This window comes from Schistocerca cancellata, chromosome 6 (genome assembly GCF_023864275.1).
Source record: "Schistocerca cancellata isolate TAMUIC-IGC-003103 chromosome 6, iqSchCanc2.1, whole genome shotgun sequence".
NCBI classification, from domain to species: Eukaryota; Metazoa; Arthropoda; class Insecta; order Orthoptera; family Acrididae; genus Schistocerca; species Schistocerca cancellata.
Window position 1 is genome coordinate 232299422 of NC_064631.1, and position 18727 is coordinate 232318148.

At 43.7% G+C, this 18727-nt stretch overlaps 1 protein-coding gene across 2 annotated transcripts in view; it reads right to left on the reverse strand.

Annotated features, from left to right (window-relative positions):
• LOC126191483 (limbic system-associated membrane protein) overlaps positions 1-18727 on the reverse strand; it is a 986380-nt gene that overhangs the window by 629838 nt on the left and 337815 nt on the right. For both annotated transcript variants that reach the window (XM_049932368.1, XM_049932366.1), the window contains exon 3: positions 10844-10965. In XM_049932368.1, the coding sequence (XP_049788325.1) occupies positions 10844-10965 (122 nt within the window). The remainder of the gene's footprint in view (positions 1-10843; positions 10966-18727) is intronic.

An 18727-nucleotide genomic window follows, 5' to 3' on the forward strand; every position in this document is an offset into this window, starting at 1 on the left:
CTAAAGAAAAATCAAGACACATTCATAGGACAGTGTAAAATAGTTCTGACGTTGCGGGTGATGATGGAAGCAGGACTAAAGAAAAATCAAGACACATTCATAGGACAGTGTAAAATAGTGCAAGACGTTCGAAATTCTGACAAAAATAGGGGTAAGCTATAGAGAGAAACGGATAATGTCCAATTTGTATGAGCCGTACATGGCTCGCCATGCCACCATTTGGCATTTTATACCCTATTTTAGCGTATTTCCATTTCACCACGTTGATTTAAATTACTGTTTTGCCTGACCGTCACCATAGCGCGCATTGATATATCCCCTCCGATAGGATCTTTGCTCGGCTGCTAGGACTTCCCGTTTCATCTGTCGTGGAGTGAGTCGGAACGTGCGAAGAGGAGAGTTCACGGCGGCAGTTCAGGTCGTGAATTGGGCCCTGCCAGGGAGTTGCAACGCATCTGGAGCGCAGCCCGGGCCAGCCAGTCGCCGGCTTGCATCAGCAGTGAGCCCTGCGTGGACATCGCCCGCCCGACCGTTACCGCCACGCATCACCTAAGCCGGGCGTGACCTTTCGTAGATTGTTGGTCGGTCGGTTGGTCCGAGGACATCTCCGTGCGCGAGTACTCGACTGGGCCGCTGGCGGTCTCTGTGCAGTGTCGGAGTCTGTCTGGAGTTGTCCGATCGGTACGAGCATCGTCGCTCGCCGAACCAGGACGTGTAGGTTAAGTGGTTTTGAGCATTACGTTGTTGGTTCCGGCGTTGCTGCTGTGGAGGTTTTCCTGTGAGCAACAACGAATGAAGTATTCGAGATAGCCGCCGTCAGATGGAATTGATTAAATTAATTTATCCATAGTTAAGTGCACCAGCGGAGTTTTCTGCCTTGTGCCGTTAGTGTTATGGTTACATCCATTGGCCGCTAACGCAAATTCAGGCAGTGTTCATTCTGGGTGAAGTTAACCGTATTTCGTAGTTAAGTGAACCAGTGGAATTTTCTGCCTTGTAGCCGTTAGTGTTCTGGTTACCTGCCCTGGCCACTAATGTAATTTTTAGGCAGTGTCTTTTCCTCACCGGTTATTGCTGCCCAACACGGCGTGTAGTTTTGGCAGCTCAGTCTACATACACGTTTGTTTGGGGATAGTGATACTTGTAACTTTTTGAGGCCTTGAATTCTCGTATACTCCGTCCTGGCAAGCAAGGTGTTGGTCGGTCGGTCCCTGACTGTCCCTTGGTAGGGTTCGGAAGAATCGAGTGTAGTTGGGCTCACCGCCTGTCTCGCCTAAGTGAAGGAGGGCAGACCGATCCCTAGGAGGCTCCTGAGTGCTGTTCCCTTAATTATTCTTTGGCAGTGTTAATGTTCTTGTAATTTATTTTAAAAGGTTTTTTTGGGGCTTTAGTGTATTTTATATTTTCAATTGAGCAAAGTTAATTCAGGGCCTTCAGCCCTGGAAACATGTTCTCAGAGTTTCCTTCCAGTCCAAACATTATTGCCTTCTGCTTTTGAAAGATTATTGTAATCCTCTGAAAGATTTTACAAGTTATTGTGGGCCTTCCGCCGTTGGTGTTGCAAAAGGAAATTCGTAAAGTTAATGTATTGTTTTACCGATTGCTGCAATAGATATATTTCCTTAATTTTTCAGAATTTAACTTTGCGGCCTTCAGCCATCTTATTGTGTTCTTTTATCTCTTTCTGTGCACCTTGTGGGTCATCAGCCCTTTTAGCATCTTAAAACATTGTGGCCCTCTGCCTTCAGTAATCACGATAGTATATTTGGATTTTGGAGATTTAATCCGGTGGCCTTCAGCCGCTCCGCATGCTGATCTCATAAATGTATACGATTTATCTTATTCGTAAATTTAACAGTGTGTCATGTATTTTCAAAATTGCATCTGTTTAGAGGCCTTCAGCCGCGAAGCAAATTTAATTCTTTCAAAAGGGTATTTGTGAACTAAATGATAGTAAATTGAAATTGTGAAGTGAATCCGACCACAATTCCCTTGGCCCTTTCCAGAACCCTAATTACCCGTTAGCCCTGCGTGATTTAGCGGAAATAATAAGACCAAAACAGAAGTGCTCGCATTAAAAAGGATGTAAGACAGCGATGTAACCTTTCACCTCTACAGTTCAATCTGTATATCGAAGAAGCAATGATGGAAATAAAAGAAAGGTTCAGGAGTGGAATTAAAATTTAAGGTGAAAGCATATCAATCATACGATTCGCTGATGGCATTGCTATCTGAGTGAAAGTGAAGAAGAATTACATGATCAGCTAAATGGAATGAACATTCTAATGCATAAAGAATATGGACTGAGAGTAAATCAAAGAAAGACGAAAGTAATGAGCAGTACCAGAAACTTAACACAAGAACTGATTGTTACGAAGTAGATGAAGTTAAGGGATTCTACAACTTTGGCAGTAAAATAACCAGTTACGGACGGAGGAATGAGGACATCAAAAGCAAGGGCATTCCTGGCCAAGGCAAGTCTACTACATAGGCCTTATATTGACGAAGAAATTTCTGAGAATTTACGTTTGGAGCACAGTATTTTATGGTTGTGAAACATGGACTGTGGGAAAACCGGAACAGAAGAGAATCGAAGCATTTGAGATGTTTTATCTCTTGACTAACTCAATACAGCTTACAGGCTGTATTCATTGATTCAAATAGGCAGTTATTAAATGTTTTCTCTTTTTGACGGTAACACACGTGACGTACCAGAGAAACAGCTGAATGAATTCTATTTCTTATCAGTTAACCACTGTAGCCATCGCCAGCAGGTAAGACTGAAGAATACTTCTGGCTGCGAGAATAGGTGTTCTCTTTCCATTGGCAACGAATATAGTATTTCGACTGTACATCTTGCAAATATTTGGTGATAACGTCTTCATATGTTTCTTAGTTTAATCCTGGGAGCGTTTTTCAGAGCCTGTACTTAACAAAGTTGATTTTAAGTAATATTTCTGTTCGTGAAAATCCTTATAAAACAAGTTTTAACGCTCATGGGACTATTGCTGGCTGAGTTGAATGACGCTTTACGAAGACTGATTCACTTCTGGAAATTTAGTATTCTCTCAGTGCACGGAAAATGAGGCACAATTCAAGTGAGACAACGCCAGAAAATCGTCTGGCGGTAAGGAGAGAAACGGTCGCATAGCTAAACGGTAGGTGATGCGATTTATTGTATGGATGAAAGTTGGGCAGCAGACAGCTAAGAATTGTGGGATTCGTATCCCCTACGAATAGAAGAGTAAACTGAACGCAAACAAAAAATTCGTCTTGAGAAAGGTTATCCGAGTGGCTCTCTCGACAGAGGACAAAAAGGAACAGAAATGTTGCCCATTCAGGAAATTTTCAGCAATAGTCTTCACTGTGAATATTCTTCATTCTACTCTGTCCTTTAAAAGAATGGCCGGCCGGTGTGGCCGAGCGGATCTAGGCGATACAGTCTGGAACCGCGTGACCGCTGCGGTCGCAGGTACGAATCCTGCCTCGGGCATGGATGTGTGTGATGTCTTTAGGTTACTTAGGTTTAAGTAGTTCTCAGTTCTAGGGGACTGATGACCTCAGAAGTTGAGTCCCATAGTGCTCAGAGCCATTTGAACCTTTTTTTTTTTTAAAAAAATGTGATAAATATTGCACATAGAAACGCTACAGTTTGCTTTTACTATTTATTCTTGAAGAGTATGCTCTTTGTAGTTGTTTGAACAGTATACAGTAGATAAAGAGAACTAATGAAGCCTGCAAATTGACAATCACAGTCCTGCAATCTGCCGTAAAACTGTGAGCGTCATACTGAAAGTAACAGGGCGTCTTGCTGCTGAATTTTTCTGCAGCAGCGGAAGTGAAAACACGCCAGAAAATTAGCGGCCAGAGTATTTCGGTTCCCTCATTCGTAGTTATTGAGGCTCGAACTGAACTTAATAACGGGCCACTCTAGCACGTCAGGCGTGGAAATAATTAGGGTTTCCTTAACAAATTTACCCACGCTGTACTGCTCGCAAAACCACCTCGTTAAGCTTCATAAACATCAGTGTGTCGTGACCCAAAACGAGGAGTATCAACAGTGGGCGACTGCAAAGCAAATAACCAGTTCTTTTCTTGTTTTCCCTTTCTGGCTGTGGTAAATGAATCTTTGGAAGTTCTTTGACGAGCCTGGTGCAACTCTGGCTGTTTTAATTTGACATTTAAAAGCATTACAGACGACAGATAATACCCGAGGCACCGAGTTTGTAGTTTAACGTTCGTATCTATTAGCCAAAATTTATAACTTTTAAAAACGGCAACAGCACAAGCTTTGATTGTTGAGACACACTGCTCTATCCTTACTGTATTTCGAAAAAGATAAGACATTTCTGCCACGGTGTTTGCAGATTCTTTTGAGCGAGGCTCTTCTTATTTATGCCTAAGTTGGTCAGTAGGTTACGGATATAACTGAGGAACAGTCGTCCATGTTCGGGCTTCTTTTTACAATATAATAGTCACTTGTAGTTTCGTTGGTCTAAATGAGGTAGCATCACAGTAGTACTGTGTAACACGGCCTCAGTTCAGCGATGAAGTGTGTCCTCGTGTATGCAAGTCCAGCTGAAAACACTCTTTGATAATTATATTAATAGAAAGGAAAGCTTTAGGATGTTAGACACCTAGCCCAATCACTGTTAGTTTTGTCGTAATAGAGCCTTTAAGATATAACGAAATTTCAGAGAAGTATACGATAATAAAAATAGATTTGTCTACTAAGCAAGACATCCCACCTGAGACAAGTCAAAAGTAAAGTCTGTTCATAAATATCTAAGAACATGTCTTGAAGAAATAGTTTAATAACACAATCAAAGACGTAGGTGAAGCTTGAGCGTCACGACTTTTAAGTTAAAAAATGCCGCGAATATTGGACTAAATTCAATTCGTGAAGAGCCAAGCCTGCTCTGAAAAGGCACGCAAACCTGTGACATACGAAACTGAAATCTAGGCAAATATGTCATTGAGAATGATAGCAATGTAACTAACTGCATTTACAATTTTATAATACTAATTTTACTGCGAAGGGTGTTGGAAGGAGGCTCTTTGATCTCTTTACGAGGGAACTGGCTTACTTCTTGGAGCATTATATTTGTCAGGAGAATTAATCTTACGCTCTGGATCACAACAAAGGGTAAGTCAGTTTTCCCCAAGACTTCAAGAAGACAAGTCGGTCAGATCCTTGAGATCTGTATTCGAAATATGACAGAGAAGTCGTCGCGTTGTGGACAGCAATATTTCCGTATTTGTATTGTAGACGTCCGGTCACTAATTGTTCCCACTGTGTAGGCTACATCATATTCAGCTACTAAATCCATCAACGAAAAGTAAAGAAAACTGCTTAGGTAAGGAAGAAATCGAAACAACTGAAATGAATACAGTGAACGGGACTAAAATAATAGTTTGTAGATATACACCGCGGTATTACTTCCCGTCAACCTAGGCCTGAGATTAATTAATTGTCCATGGATCATTCATTGTTCGCATCGGCTGTGCCCATACGGCTAGAAAAAATTCATAAATAAAAGGCAGTCGCTAGGTTTTATCGAGTCCTCTGAAAGAGTAACCGCCCACATTAATGGAAACGTTAGTTACAAAAATGCCGTGGATCAAAGGGCTTCAGTTCGATTCTGCTTGTAGGGTTGGACAGTATAATGAGACCATGGATAGATTACAAACGTGCAAGATGAGTGGCGATAGCAGCAACACACCATCCAATTCATTGCACGTCATGCAAAAGTACATGTGAACACTGGAATCCTTATGAAAAGCTATATATTTGTAACTGATTTCACTGCACACTCAATAATGGTAGAAAACGCACGAAATTCCAGTGGTACGTTCGGGTAGTTTATCTATATTCTGCAACAAGGTTTTCTGCAGTCAAAGTGACTTCAGCGGTATGTTAAAGCTGGCGACGACTTGAGATGGTTGTACGACACCCCACCTCCCTAACACTGCAGTCTAGAAGAGACGGCGGTTATCGGTAGAGTATCTCCGTAATGAACTTCCTCTTACATTCTGTCCCAAGAAGCATCCATTCTGCAGTATCTGTATGGCACGGAGATAATTGCCAAATGTCATCTAACGTACGCCATGCTATCCTCCTCTTTCACGTTACTGAATGCTTTAAAACAGTATCTGCAAATATACGACATCGCCCAGTTAGCACATCTGCGTGGTAATGAATCAGAATCTTGGTACCACTACACGGTTTCGCGTCAATTGAAGACGCATCCTCAGGTGACAGAGAATCTGATCTACACTCCTGGAAATGGAAAAAAGAACACATTGACACCGGTGTGTCAGACCCACCATACTTGCTCCGGACACTGCGAGAGGGCTGTACAAGCAATGATCACACGCACGGCACAGCGGACACACCAGGAACCGCGGTGTTGGCCGTCGAATGGCGCTAGCTGCGCAGCATTTGTGCACCGCCGCCGTCAGTGTCAGCCAGTTTGCCGTGGCATACGGAGCTCCATCGCAGTCTTTAACACTGGTAGCATGCCGCGACAGCGTGGACGTGAACCGTATGTGCAGTTGACGGACTTTGAGCGAGGGCGTATAGTGGGCATGCGGGAGGCCGGGTGGACGTACCGCCGAATTGCTCAACACGTGGGGCGTGAGGTCTCCACAGTACATCGATGTTGTCGCCAGTGGTCGGCGGAAGGTGCACGTGCCCGTCGACCTGGGACCGGACCACAGCGACGCACGGATGCACGCCAAGACCGTAGGATCCTACGCAGTGCCGTAGGGGACCGCACCGCCACTTCCCAGCAAATTAGGGACACTGTTGCTCCTGGGGTATCGGCGAGGACCATTCGCAACCGTCTCCTTGAAGCTGGGCTACGGTCCCGCACACCGTTAGGCCGTCTTCCGCTCACGCCCCAACATCGTGCAGCCCGCCTCCAGTGGTGTCGCGACAGGCGTGAATGGAGGGACGAATGGAGACGTGTCGTCTTCAGCGATGAGAGTCGCTTCTGCCTTGGTGCCAATGATGGTCGTATGCGTGTTTGGCGCCGTGCAGGTGAGCGCCACAATCAGGACTGCATACGACCGAGGCACACAGGGCCAACACCCGGCATCATGGTGTGGGGAGCGATCTCCTACACTGGCCGTACACCACTGGTGATCGTCGAGGGGACACTGAATAGTGCACGGTACATCCAATCCGTCATCGAACCCATCGTTCTACCATTCCTAGACCGGCAAGGGAACTTGCTGTTCCAGCAGGACAATGCACGTCCGCATGTATCCCGTGCCACCCAACGTGCTCTAGAAGGTGTAAGTCAACTACCCTGGCCAGCAAGATCTCCGGATCTGTCCCCCATTGAGCATGTTTGGGACTGGATGAAGCGTCGTCTCACGCGGTCTGCACGTCCAGCACGAACGCTGGTCCAGCTGAGGCGCCAGGTGGAAATGGCATGGCAAGCCGTTCCACAGGACTACATCCAGCATCTCTACGATCGTCTCCATGGGAGAATAGCAGCCTGCATTGCTGCGAAAGGTGGCTATACACTGTACTAGTGCCGACATTGTGCATGCTCTGTTGCCTGTGTCTATGTGCCTGTGGTTCTGTCAGTGTGATCATGTGATGTATCTGACCCCAGGAATGTGTCAATAAAGTTTCCCCTTCCTGGGACAATGAATTCACGGTGTTCTTATTTCAATTTCCAGGAGTGTATATAGCTCTAATAGGATTAGGGGGCTGGTGATCAAAAGGTCAGTAACACCTGACATCCTGGGTGCCCTGGCATATTGTGTAGGTAGCATGAAAATGCGTTTCAGGTGATATGTCTAAACCTTGATGACGTCTGCTAGATGGCGCTGTTGTACATGCAAACACTTGTATCGCTTCTGCAGCGACACTGATCGTACGTGCTGCAGGGCCACGCCCACCTTGCCAGCCAATTAGTGCTTGTGTGCACACTATAAAATTAGATGCATTGTGGCTCTGCCTTCAGTGCCGTATTCACTGTGCTCTCGTGCTGTTCCCGTGACATTCCATTAGTTTGATTTCAGATTTCGTTACACCTGGGATTTTCTGTCTTAGATTTATTGTTTGAAGTTTGTTATTCTGCCACGCCGTGTCTGTTCTCCGTTTTCCCTTGTCTGTTGTGCTCCGTTTAACACTCGGCTAACCGCTGTTGACGGCACCTGGATGGACGGGCGCTGTCTAATGATACTCTGAGCCATTACCTGTCCTTGTCAGACATTGGGCACAATAGTTTGCAACAATAAATCAAGACCATAAAGCAGAAAATGATTATTTAAATAAAAATAAATGTTTAATACAATACTATTTAAATCTGTCTAAAAATATAAAATAAATTTTCCTAGCACCAAACAGATAGTTCTGAAAATATTTAGTTGTGAGTTTTTAATGACTATGATAACACTTGTAAGATTTATAAAGAAAAATGTAGGGCACATGCGATAGTTGGCAGGAAGTTTTTCGTCCCAAGTTTTTCCTTATGAATCTTACTAGCATTTTCAACTCTGTTTACAATCATAAATTTTCAGATATTTACGGGGTTAGGAATCTGTGTGGGGCAGGAGAAGTTATTTTATACTTTTTAAATTTCGAATGAAGCGATCCGCACTGGCTGTACAATACTTCTATTGAAACTCAAGACCGGTTTCGCGTCAATTGAAGACGCATCCTCAGGTGACACAGAATCTGGATAATGACTCATATCGGAATGGTAACTACTTTAGAGTCATTCGCCATCATTCATGACAAGTTACAAAAACAAAAGTGCGCTGAAACCGGTAGCTCGGTAGTTCATAGTTAAAATGAAGCGGACGGCATAGAGCCGTGCCACGAGCAGGAAGATGGTTGAGCGGCGGGAGGCAAGGCAGTACTGACCATTGTGCGATGTAGGAAATGGACGTGGATGATGGGGAGTGGCTCTCATGCAGTTACCATTCTTATATGAGTTGTTAAATACAATGCCTACCGAAAAACGTTTCTATTCCACTGTGGTAGAGTGCTATAGCTATTATTTTCGAATTATTTATGAATAAAAACGGTTATTACTTGGCGACAAAGACTGTTTTACTCTGAAAAAATCACCTGAAGATGCGTCTACAACTGACGCGAAACTGTCGTGACTCTTATTAAAAGTATAAGATGTATCAAAATGAATAATCCGATTTTTAAAAAAAATCATAACTGTTATGTTATTAAAGATATGTGCGTCAACAACGTACTGTTGGAAAGAGCCAAATTTTAAGCTTTACATCGTTCCGGCTAGGTAGCAGCAGTTAGCGCCCACTTCAGTTCGAGTAAAAACTGTGTCGGGACAACAGAAAGTGTTTTATGTTCCTCGTTTTGCGCAGTGCGGGTCAGTAATAACTGTACTGTGTGACTTTCATACTAGGTATGCTCTGGATTCTCCTACAGCACACAGCATTAGACGATGGCATGGACAATTCACAGGAACAGGTTGTGTAAAGGCAAATTGCTGGGCCGTCCCCGAGTGTATGACACAAAGACAAGGAGACCGCAGAAATCCGTTCGCCCTGCAGCTCGACTGCTCAATATGCCCTCTTTGTCCGTGTGGCGTGTGTTGCGACGACGTTTACACATGAAATCATACAAAACTCGGCCACTGCAAGCTCTTCGTGAAGGTGTCGAATAGCAACGAATGGAGTTATGTAATTCAGCTCTTGGCAACATGGAGTATGACAGTTTTCTTCCACACTTAGTGTTTAGTGATGAGGCAACATTCCACTTAAATGGGAAGGTGAAGCGTCATAATGTAAGAATATGAGGTACGGAGCAACAAAATGAAGTTGTACGACATGAGACTGTCTAAAATTTAATATTTTTTGTGTAGTTTAACGGGAAAAGATGTATGGCCCATTTTTCTTTGCGAGAACACTTACAGAAAGTACGTATCTCGATATGCTTGAGAACTTTCTTTTCCCCACAGCTGGAGACTGGTTCTAACGACTTCATTTACCAACGGGATGGGGCATCGCCACGTTGGAATCGGGAAGTGCGGGAATCTTTAAATCGAATGATTACTGAAAGGTGGATCGGTCGCACCGGACCAAGTGATTCGACCTTACAATACTGGCCTCCAAGGTCACCGGACCTGATTGTATGCGATTATTTCTGGTCTGGGTTTCTAAAAGGCTGTGTTCATGTGCCTCCGTAACGAACAACAATGGGTGAACTGAGACACCGCATATGAGCAGGTGCGGAAGTTGAACTCAAGACATGCTCGCTGGAATGTGGCAGTAGTTTGAATATCGCATTGATATATGCCGTGCATCTCAAACGGGGCATACCTTTGAAAAGGCAAGAAAATTTTTTTTTTGAGTTTCCCGTTCATCAAAAAACGAAATTCATTGTATATTTTTGTTAGTTTCAGATACATAGACGTGGCAGATAGGATGATCCTTTTTTATACAGCCTGTATTTTGGATCGTTTCATTCAAAACTCACAAATCTGGATGCGGTTGCCCACAACTAGAAATAATAATACACTTTTAGTCTGATTTAAAAATGTGCTATATTAAAAATTTGTTTTTATTTACGTAAGTATTGAGATCTGCGTTGCGTCTTACTGTTCTACAGATGGAGTCCGGTCACTGACTTTCAAATATCCTAAAGCATGAAGAACATGGACTAGAGCCAGTCCATAATGTTCCATTGTTAATGATGGCATATCATCGGCAATATGCTGAAAGGAAGACTTTGCGTCTTCTTGAAATGCTTTTTGTCGTTATTTTAATATGCTGGATAAGAATTTAAAAGAGAAATCTGCACAGGGTCTGTGTGCTTTCCTCTACAGTGGTCGGCAGCTGCTGCTCTTACCTTTCTTGTCCAGGTTATCGTCGGCACGGGGTTCCCAGACGCGCGGCATTCCAGCGTCACGGATGCGCCCTTCTTCACCTCCATGTTACCACCAGACGAAACATGGTGGATGCGGGGTGGCACTGCAGCAAAAGAAACGGGGTCATAGTACTAATATTTGTGTCAGAGTCATGAGTTGATGGCACTTTAATAAGATGAGCTAATTTTGTGTCCAAATGTGCTGACGGGCATTACGGAGATGAACAGTCGAGGAAAAAAACCTATGGAAGATAGTTATCATAAGAAGCCATAGTAACTCTGCAGCTAATTTTGTCGCGAGTGTAACTATTGTCATTCTAATCATGTTGTGAGCGTTTTTCGAACTTCCGCCATGATCGTGTTGTTAAGCTGTACCGAATTTCCCTCCAGTAAGAAGTATTCAGTATGTATCATAATTAATAGTGAAAACTTAGGTGCATGAAAGTATACGATAGCAGAAAAAAATTTCGATCACACATTGGTCAGACAGGGTTTGGTAACGACTGATTTCATTATGACGTATTACCCTAGTTAGCACAAACTTATTTGATACGTAAGCTTTTTGATTAAGTCCCGATCTAATTGCTTGTGGTCATCTCAAAACAGAATCCTACAGCACTTCCCTTGATACGGTTGAAGAACTGAAGCAGCGAATTTAGTGTTGTCAAAATCTGCAACATGATCAAGAGAATGTCTGAAAGAATCCGTATCTCGCTGTAGAGACGATACCTCAGGCCAACAGGCTTTAATTTCCTTTCTAATAATTGCAAGAGTATGTATGACAAGAACAAAAGAAATCCAGCCAAGTACACATGTATAATGTGCAGCGACCGTTGAATATGTGTAGGACAAGAGAATGCAAATTACTGCCTGAATTTGAAAAATGCGTACGATGCAACCAATATCAAAATACTTCAGAATATTTTTGCTATGAATGTATTTTAAAATAGTCTGCTCTGGGGTTACTGGTACATTTAACACTCTTAAAGTGTGCAAAAGATTGTATACAAATAGCATACATTTTTAAAATCAGTTTCATTTGTAGTCTAGACTGTTGCCACCAAACTGTTACCTGTAGAAGATATATAAACTGTACGTATCGTGATGGATAAAATACGTGGAGTAACTTTTATAAAACGGAGGCATTGTTGTAAGTGGTATGACGAAGTAATCGATAGATCCTTTATTAACTGCTATTTGACGACGGAAAAAAAGAAAATAAGTATTTCTAACTTGGAATAATCTTTACATGTCTAAATACTTTCGTATCAACAGTCGACGTGACATTATTTAATCTTCCTCTAACTAGCGTATTTGTCGTCCAACTCGTTTCAGATGTCGTAGCAGATACCAACTAAATTCTCCCTATTTCTTTTAAGGTTAACGCACAGAGAAGAACTTAACCTTATCTTTTTAATATCACTACGTTTCATATAATTATCCCTTTTAGTTTTTGACCTTTTCGTACACCACTTGCTTTTATAACCTTATTTTCCGTTCTGCCCTGTTTGCAGGTTTCACATCATTACGGTGTTTCCCGTGTGTATACTCTTGGGAATTTTTTTCAACTTCCCACGTCAATACATTATGCCGGGAGAAATCTTTTGTCGGAGCTGGTATTCTTCACTCGTAGTAATACACATTTGCAATAAACTTTACAAAATTAAAGAACATCAGCAAAAGTGGTAAATTATTACTGAAACCCACAAAACTGTGGACGTTCTACGTTCTCAATTTTCTTACTTAACTGGTTTCTGGCTGACGAGGACATCGACAGACTGTAATTGACTATCATCATTAGAGAACACACGTGGAGAGTAAGGTGCAGAATGAGAGTAACTACCATCGTCGACAGTGCATTAGTAAAGTAATTGAAAGTGGAAGAGTTAAACAGTAAATAAATCTGAATAAAGAAATTCATGCATTAATTTTACTTTAATAATGCTGTTAGTTCAATTAAATTTGCTATATGGTTCTTACGTGGTTACAAAATATGTACACGTCTATTCTGTTTAATATATTTCTTTCCTCATGTTACCCTCTCCCTTGCACTGTAAAATATGTCATTTATGGGTGTCTGCACCTGTCTTTATATGAGACATACATACATTTTTCGAAGTTATTCAACAATACAGTACCCTTTTTAGCAACGATAGTCAGTTAAAGTCAGACCATTGCCTTGTAAACAGGGAACGAAATAAAACAGTACTGTAGAGGTGCTACACTTTTTTGTGTTTTGCATTTATAATTACGAAGTTTTTCTACCAATGTGAGGCGTAGCGCCTTCGCGTCGCTCCTGTCACTTGTTAGGACGATATCGTTATAGGCACGAGTCATCGACAGATGTCACCAGCTGACATGGGCCTGAGTTACAGAGCTGCACGTAGTTGTACTAGTAGGCGGTAGAGGTCAGCAGTTGATGGCCAGTGCTAGCAGTCGTAGTCAAAACAATGTTCTAAAGTTATGTTTGACTAATATTTAATGTATTTGCATAATTACAATTGTTTTATATGTGTAGTAATTAGCAGTGTGAGTGTTGTATGAGTGAAGAAGAACAGAAGTAAATGAAAATTGTGTTGTTTATTCACGAAGTACCAGTTAAACTATACAGGGGATTTACTATAATTAAATTTGCAGTCAGTTTATGGTACTAATAAATCGTGAGTAGAACACAAATTAATCGGTAATTTCGGAAGGAGTAATTTTATATTTGACTCTTTTCTAAGTTTATTTATTTAGCAATTACCATTGAAAGAAATGTTTTACTATGTTCGGTCATTGAATTAAAGCGCGGGTTAGCGCGGGATAATACTGCAACCTGATTTGCTGTTTGTGATATCAGCTAATCATAAAAATGGAGGCTCGCGCCAATCTGTGCTGGGAACAAAGCCTTTGGTGTGACCTAGAGGGGTCGGGGCTGAGGGTTCGAACTAGTAACATCTCATTGAAAACAGCTCCGACGAAAGTACCGTAAAATCGCGGAAAAATGCTAATTACGAGTTCGCAAAGTAGTACAAAGTGTATTTAATTGAACGGTATAGTGGGAGTCGTGTGGAGTTTCGGACGGAATATCAAAATTATTGCTTTTGACTGTTAGTTAAAACCTCGTGGCGTGTTGTGCGATCTAAGACTGGAACAGGTATTACGTGTAGAGCAGAGTGCACAACATTTGAGCGTTAACTTCGGTAACGGGTGTAAATACCATAAACTGGGTACGTGTGTGATTGTGGTGTGCCTGTGAACTTTACATTGTGTTGCCACTTAGTACGGACTTGGCAGTATTAACTGTGATCTTTATGGTAAAAATACACCTGAAAATTAACATTGGCAAGTTAAAACTTTTGTTTCAGTAGCTAGCCACATCCCGTTTACCGGACAATTCTATGTATGTTGCGACCTGAAATAGACTGTAGTGGTCTAGTATTTTCTACTACAGCTTTTAGCTAGACAAATGAACATTGCTGGACAGTGGCAGGGCGGTAAAAAGTAACGTGCCGCGCCGCAAATGGAGGGATGGAAGGAGAACTGTGTTAAGTAAACGCGTGAGTTGGAGCTCACGAATGACTACAGATTTTTAATTACATTGATGATAATCATTGCAGTTCAAATTAAATTGTACAGAGTGAACGAGGTTGAAATATAGCAAGCGAAGTCGACCGTGCAGTGTCGCTACTAGGACTGGATTTCCGTTAGTCAGTCCTCTTGCAGGCTGAACTGGATAGTGGTCCAGTAAGGGAGCAGGGTGCAAATTGCAGCGTCATTCATCAGCCGTGGAGGGGACAGCTGCTCGCCGCCTGTCTCGTTTGGCAAACATCCAGATGCGGAGGCCGTGCATCACGCGGTCTCCTTGCCGCGCTGGGCGGCGCACACGTCGCCGCGGCGCGGCGCTGCGCTCTGACGGACGGCTGCTGGTAGCTCTCACCTGCTGGCGCACGGCGGCTGCGGGCCCGACTCCTCCGCGACCGTGATTACTCCCAGTTTACGAGCCCCTGCCTGCCTCTGCTGGCACCTGATTTGTGGCCTCCCTGTTCGACAGTAACTGCTGACGACCGCCCATCTAGGAACAGGCGCCTCCGCATCGATTCCTGATTGCCATGCGCCTCATTAACGGCGCTTCCGCTCGCTGTTCGTCTCATTGCCAACGGGAACGCCTGCCTTTTGCCGTGAGTAATGTGTAATGTGGTCATAGACGAAGCTGCCATTTTGAACACCACTGTCCCTCTCTACATGTGGTCATATTGATCGTACACCCTTAACTTTCCTCCAAACTGTTAAGGGGGGGGGGGGGGGGGGTACGTATCGACAGAGTCCAAAATACGAAAAATCGCGATAAATGATAGTAAAAGAGAAAGTGTTCCATTTACCTTGATCACCTCGAATAACTATTTTTTCGTCCAGAAGCGAAATAAAAACTGTTTAGCTACTAGAGGGAGTGTTGTGACTAGAAAATTTCAATTTTTATTCTTGCTTTTGTCACCATAATAAGGAGTCCAGGCTCCATAGGCAAACAGCCAGCCGACATTAAGAAATAGTCCACTAGGAAGTAGGGAGAAGATAAGCGGTGGAGACTGCCAAGTATGGCTTGTTGATCAAATAACTTAGTGTTTAACTTTCTGCCAGAGAAAGCAGCATGAATCAACTACGAAGGCTTTCCCGGCGTAATAATTGGTAATATTCTTCTCAGGTGTGCAGCCGGATCATAACATCTTCGTGACACAATATTTCCGCGGTCCAACTGGCCGCCATCTTCAGGTGAAAGTGCTGGTACACGATCTCCTCGGAACTGACTACTCAGCGCAAGCGGCGGCCCCTATATAGGCCGCAGAAGGCCCACAACGCGTGCGCGAGAAAGTACCGTAACTGCCCTCTAGCGCAAGTAAACATACCGCGCCGCCAGTGGTGAAAACAGGAGAAATCGAGATATCGCTATCAAAAATTAAAAATTTGAAAAGACAAGGGTTGTCTTTTAAGTAAGACTTGGAACCCGGTGTTATCAGACATTAAAAAACAACGGTCTGTGTTTCGATCGTCGGAATAAAATTTTAAATTTTTAATTTTTGATAGCGATATCTCGATTTCGCCTGTTCCACCACTGGCGGCGCGGTATGTTTACTTGCGCTAGAGGGCAGTTACGGCACCTTCTCGCGCACGCGTTGTGGGCCTTCTGAGGCCTATATAGGGGCCGCCGCTTGCGCTGAGGAGTCAGTTCCAGCGAGATTGGGTACCAGCACTCTCACCTGAAGATGGCGGCCAATTGGACCGCGGAAATATTGTGTCATGAAGACGCTATGATCCGGCTGTACACCCGAGAAGAATATTATCTATTGGTATGAACCAAACTTATACAATGGAAGATGCAAACACAAGGGCGATAGCCGGCCGCGGTGGCCGTGCGGTTCTAGGCGCTGTAGTCCGGAACCACGCGACTGCTACGGTCGCAGGTTCGAATCCTGCCTCGGGCATGGATGTGTGTGATGTCCTTAGGTTAGTTAGGTTTAAGTAGTTCTAAGTTCTAGGGGACTGATGACCTCAGATGTTAAGACCCATAGTGCTCAGAGCCATTTGAACCAGGGCGATAATACAGCAAGAGAGAGTGTCAGTCCCCTGCGGAAAAGACTCATGTGGTACCGAATGAAGTTGTGTGCAGCTAGAAACGAAAGTGTGGTGTGGAATCGAAGGCATTCTTGCATAAGCTGACCAATTAGAAAAGAGAGTTTCGTGTGGAACCATAGGCATTCTTGCGCAATCCGATCACTTAGAAATGAAAGGGTCATGTGAAACAAATTAAATCGTGTGCACCCAAGTACATGAGAAACGAAATAAAAGGACAGGCAGCGGACTAGCTAGAGGCAGAGGTTCAGATGCAGATTCAGAACCAGTGCCGGCAGTTTGGAGATTCCGCAGTGAGACGCCAGCGGGGCCGAGTAGGCCCATAGCAGCCGATACAGCTGATAAAGACTTCATCTATGAGAAGACGGTGATAGACTCTGGTGGACACTCAGGAACTGCAGGTGAAGTAGGATTTTTAGAGTTTCATTGGAATAGTGTTAAACAGAGGCTGTCAGTCTTTGTCTCAATTACTTAGAGAGATTTTAGTGCTAACCAAGAACAAGTGATTGCTTTGTACTCGTTTCTTATATGTACCGGCAATTAGCTTTGAAGTAGCAAGTCCGAATAAATAGACTGAATCTTACTAAGGGGTTTATGGTTCAACATCTCACATAAGTATATGTGAGCATAAACTTGATAGAAACTAACCAACCTTTCTGCCTATTGCGATACTGTAACCTATTTTCAGGAAACTTATTTGCTTCAAACCAAGGAGATTCTCTCCGTCTCATCTCTGATATAAAGGTTGACAGCAATTTGTAACTAACCCGTTGTCGTGAACGTCATGATTGCGCTACGCAGTTCGCACTTACTTCATTCTGGTATAGCGAGGCTGTGCCGGGACACGACAGGAGATTAAACTGCATGACTGTTTCTTGTTACTTTGTTCATTACAGAGATATGAACAGCAGGCCGTCTTTTTTTAAAATAGAACCATATGTTTTTTATTGGATAGCATATATTCCCTCCTGTACAAAACCGTGTCACAGCATACTATTTCCGTGAATATGAACAATGATTATCCAGTAATAGCACACAGTCCAGGCACCCAGTGTGACCTAACTCATGCACTTGCCGGAATTGAAAGTGAACAACAACACACTAGCAAAAGAAAAAAAGGAAAAGGGAACCGGCGCACTACGAAGGCATTATCCGAATGGTGCGGAAATCGGTTAATGTGACGTACATTTATAAGCTAACAAATACTTACAGTTCCAGAAGAATTGGACGATTTATTCAAGAGAAAGAGCTTCACACGTTGAGCAAGTCAATAACTCGTTGGCCCACCTCCGACTCCTATGGAAGCAGTTGTTCGGCTTGGCACTGATTGGCAAGGTTGGAGCAACATCCAGAGATGGATAATGGTGCAAACGTTTCCAATTGGGGAGAGATCTGGTGACATTACTAGCCAAGACAGGGTTCGTGAAGGACGAATACAAGCAGTACAAACCCTCAAAGTGTGCGGGCGCGCATTATCTTGCTAAATGTAAGCCCTGGAGGGCAAAAAGACGGGGCGTAGAATACCGTCGACATGCTGCTTTGCTGTAAGTGTGTCGCGGGTGACAGCAAAATGGGTTGTGAAACTTCCTGGCAGATTAAAACTGTGTGCCAGACCGGGACTCGAGCTCGGGACCTTTGCCTTTCGCAGGCAAGTGCTCTACCATCTGAGCTACCCACCCACGACTCATGCCACGTCCTCTCAACTTTACTTCTGCCAGTACCTCGTCTCCTGCTTTCCAAACTTGACGGGGCGTGAGTCGTGGAAGGGTAGCTGAGATGGTTGAGTACTTTCCCGAGAAAGGCAAAGGTCGCGAGTTCGAGTCTCGGTTCGGCACACAGTTTTAATCTGCCAGGAAGTTTCATAAATGGCTCTGAGCACTATGGGACTTAACATCTGAGGTCATCAGTCCCCTAGAACTTAGAACTACTTAAACCTAACTAACCTAAGGACAACACACACAGCCATGCCCGAGGCAGGATTCGAACCTGCGACCGTAGGGGTCGCGCGGTTCCCGACTGTAGCGTCTAGAACCGCTTGGCCATCCCGGGCGGCGAAGTTTCATATCAGCGCACAATCCGCTGCAGAGTGAAAATCTCATTCTGGAAAAATGGGTTGTGCAAAGAAAAGAAGAGGCACCACAGACCGTCACTTATCGTTGTTGGGCCCTATGGCGGCCGGCAGTCAGGTTAATATCCGACTGCTGTCTGGGCCGTCACCAGACACGACTTCTCTAGTAATCGGGGTTCAATTCGAAG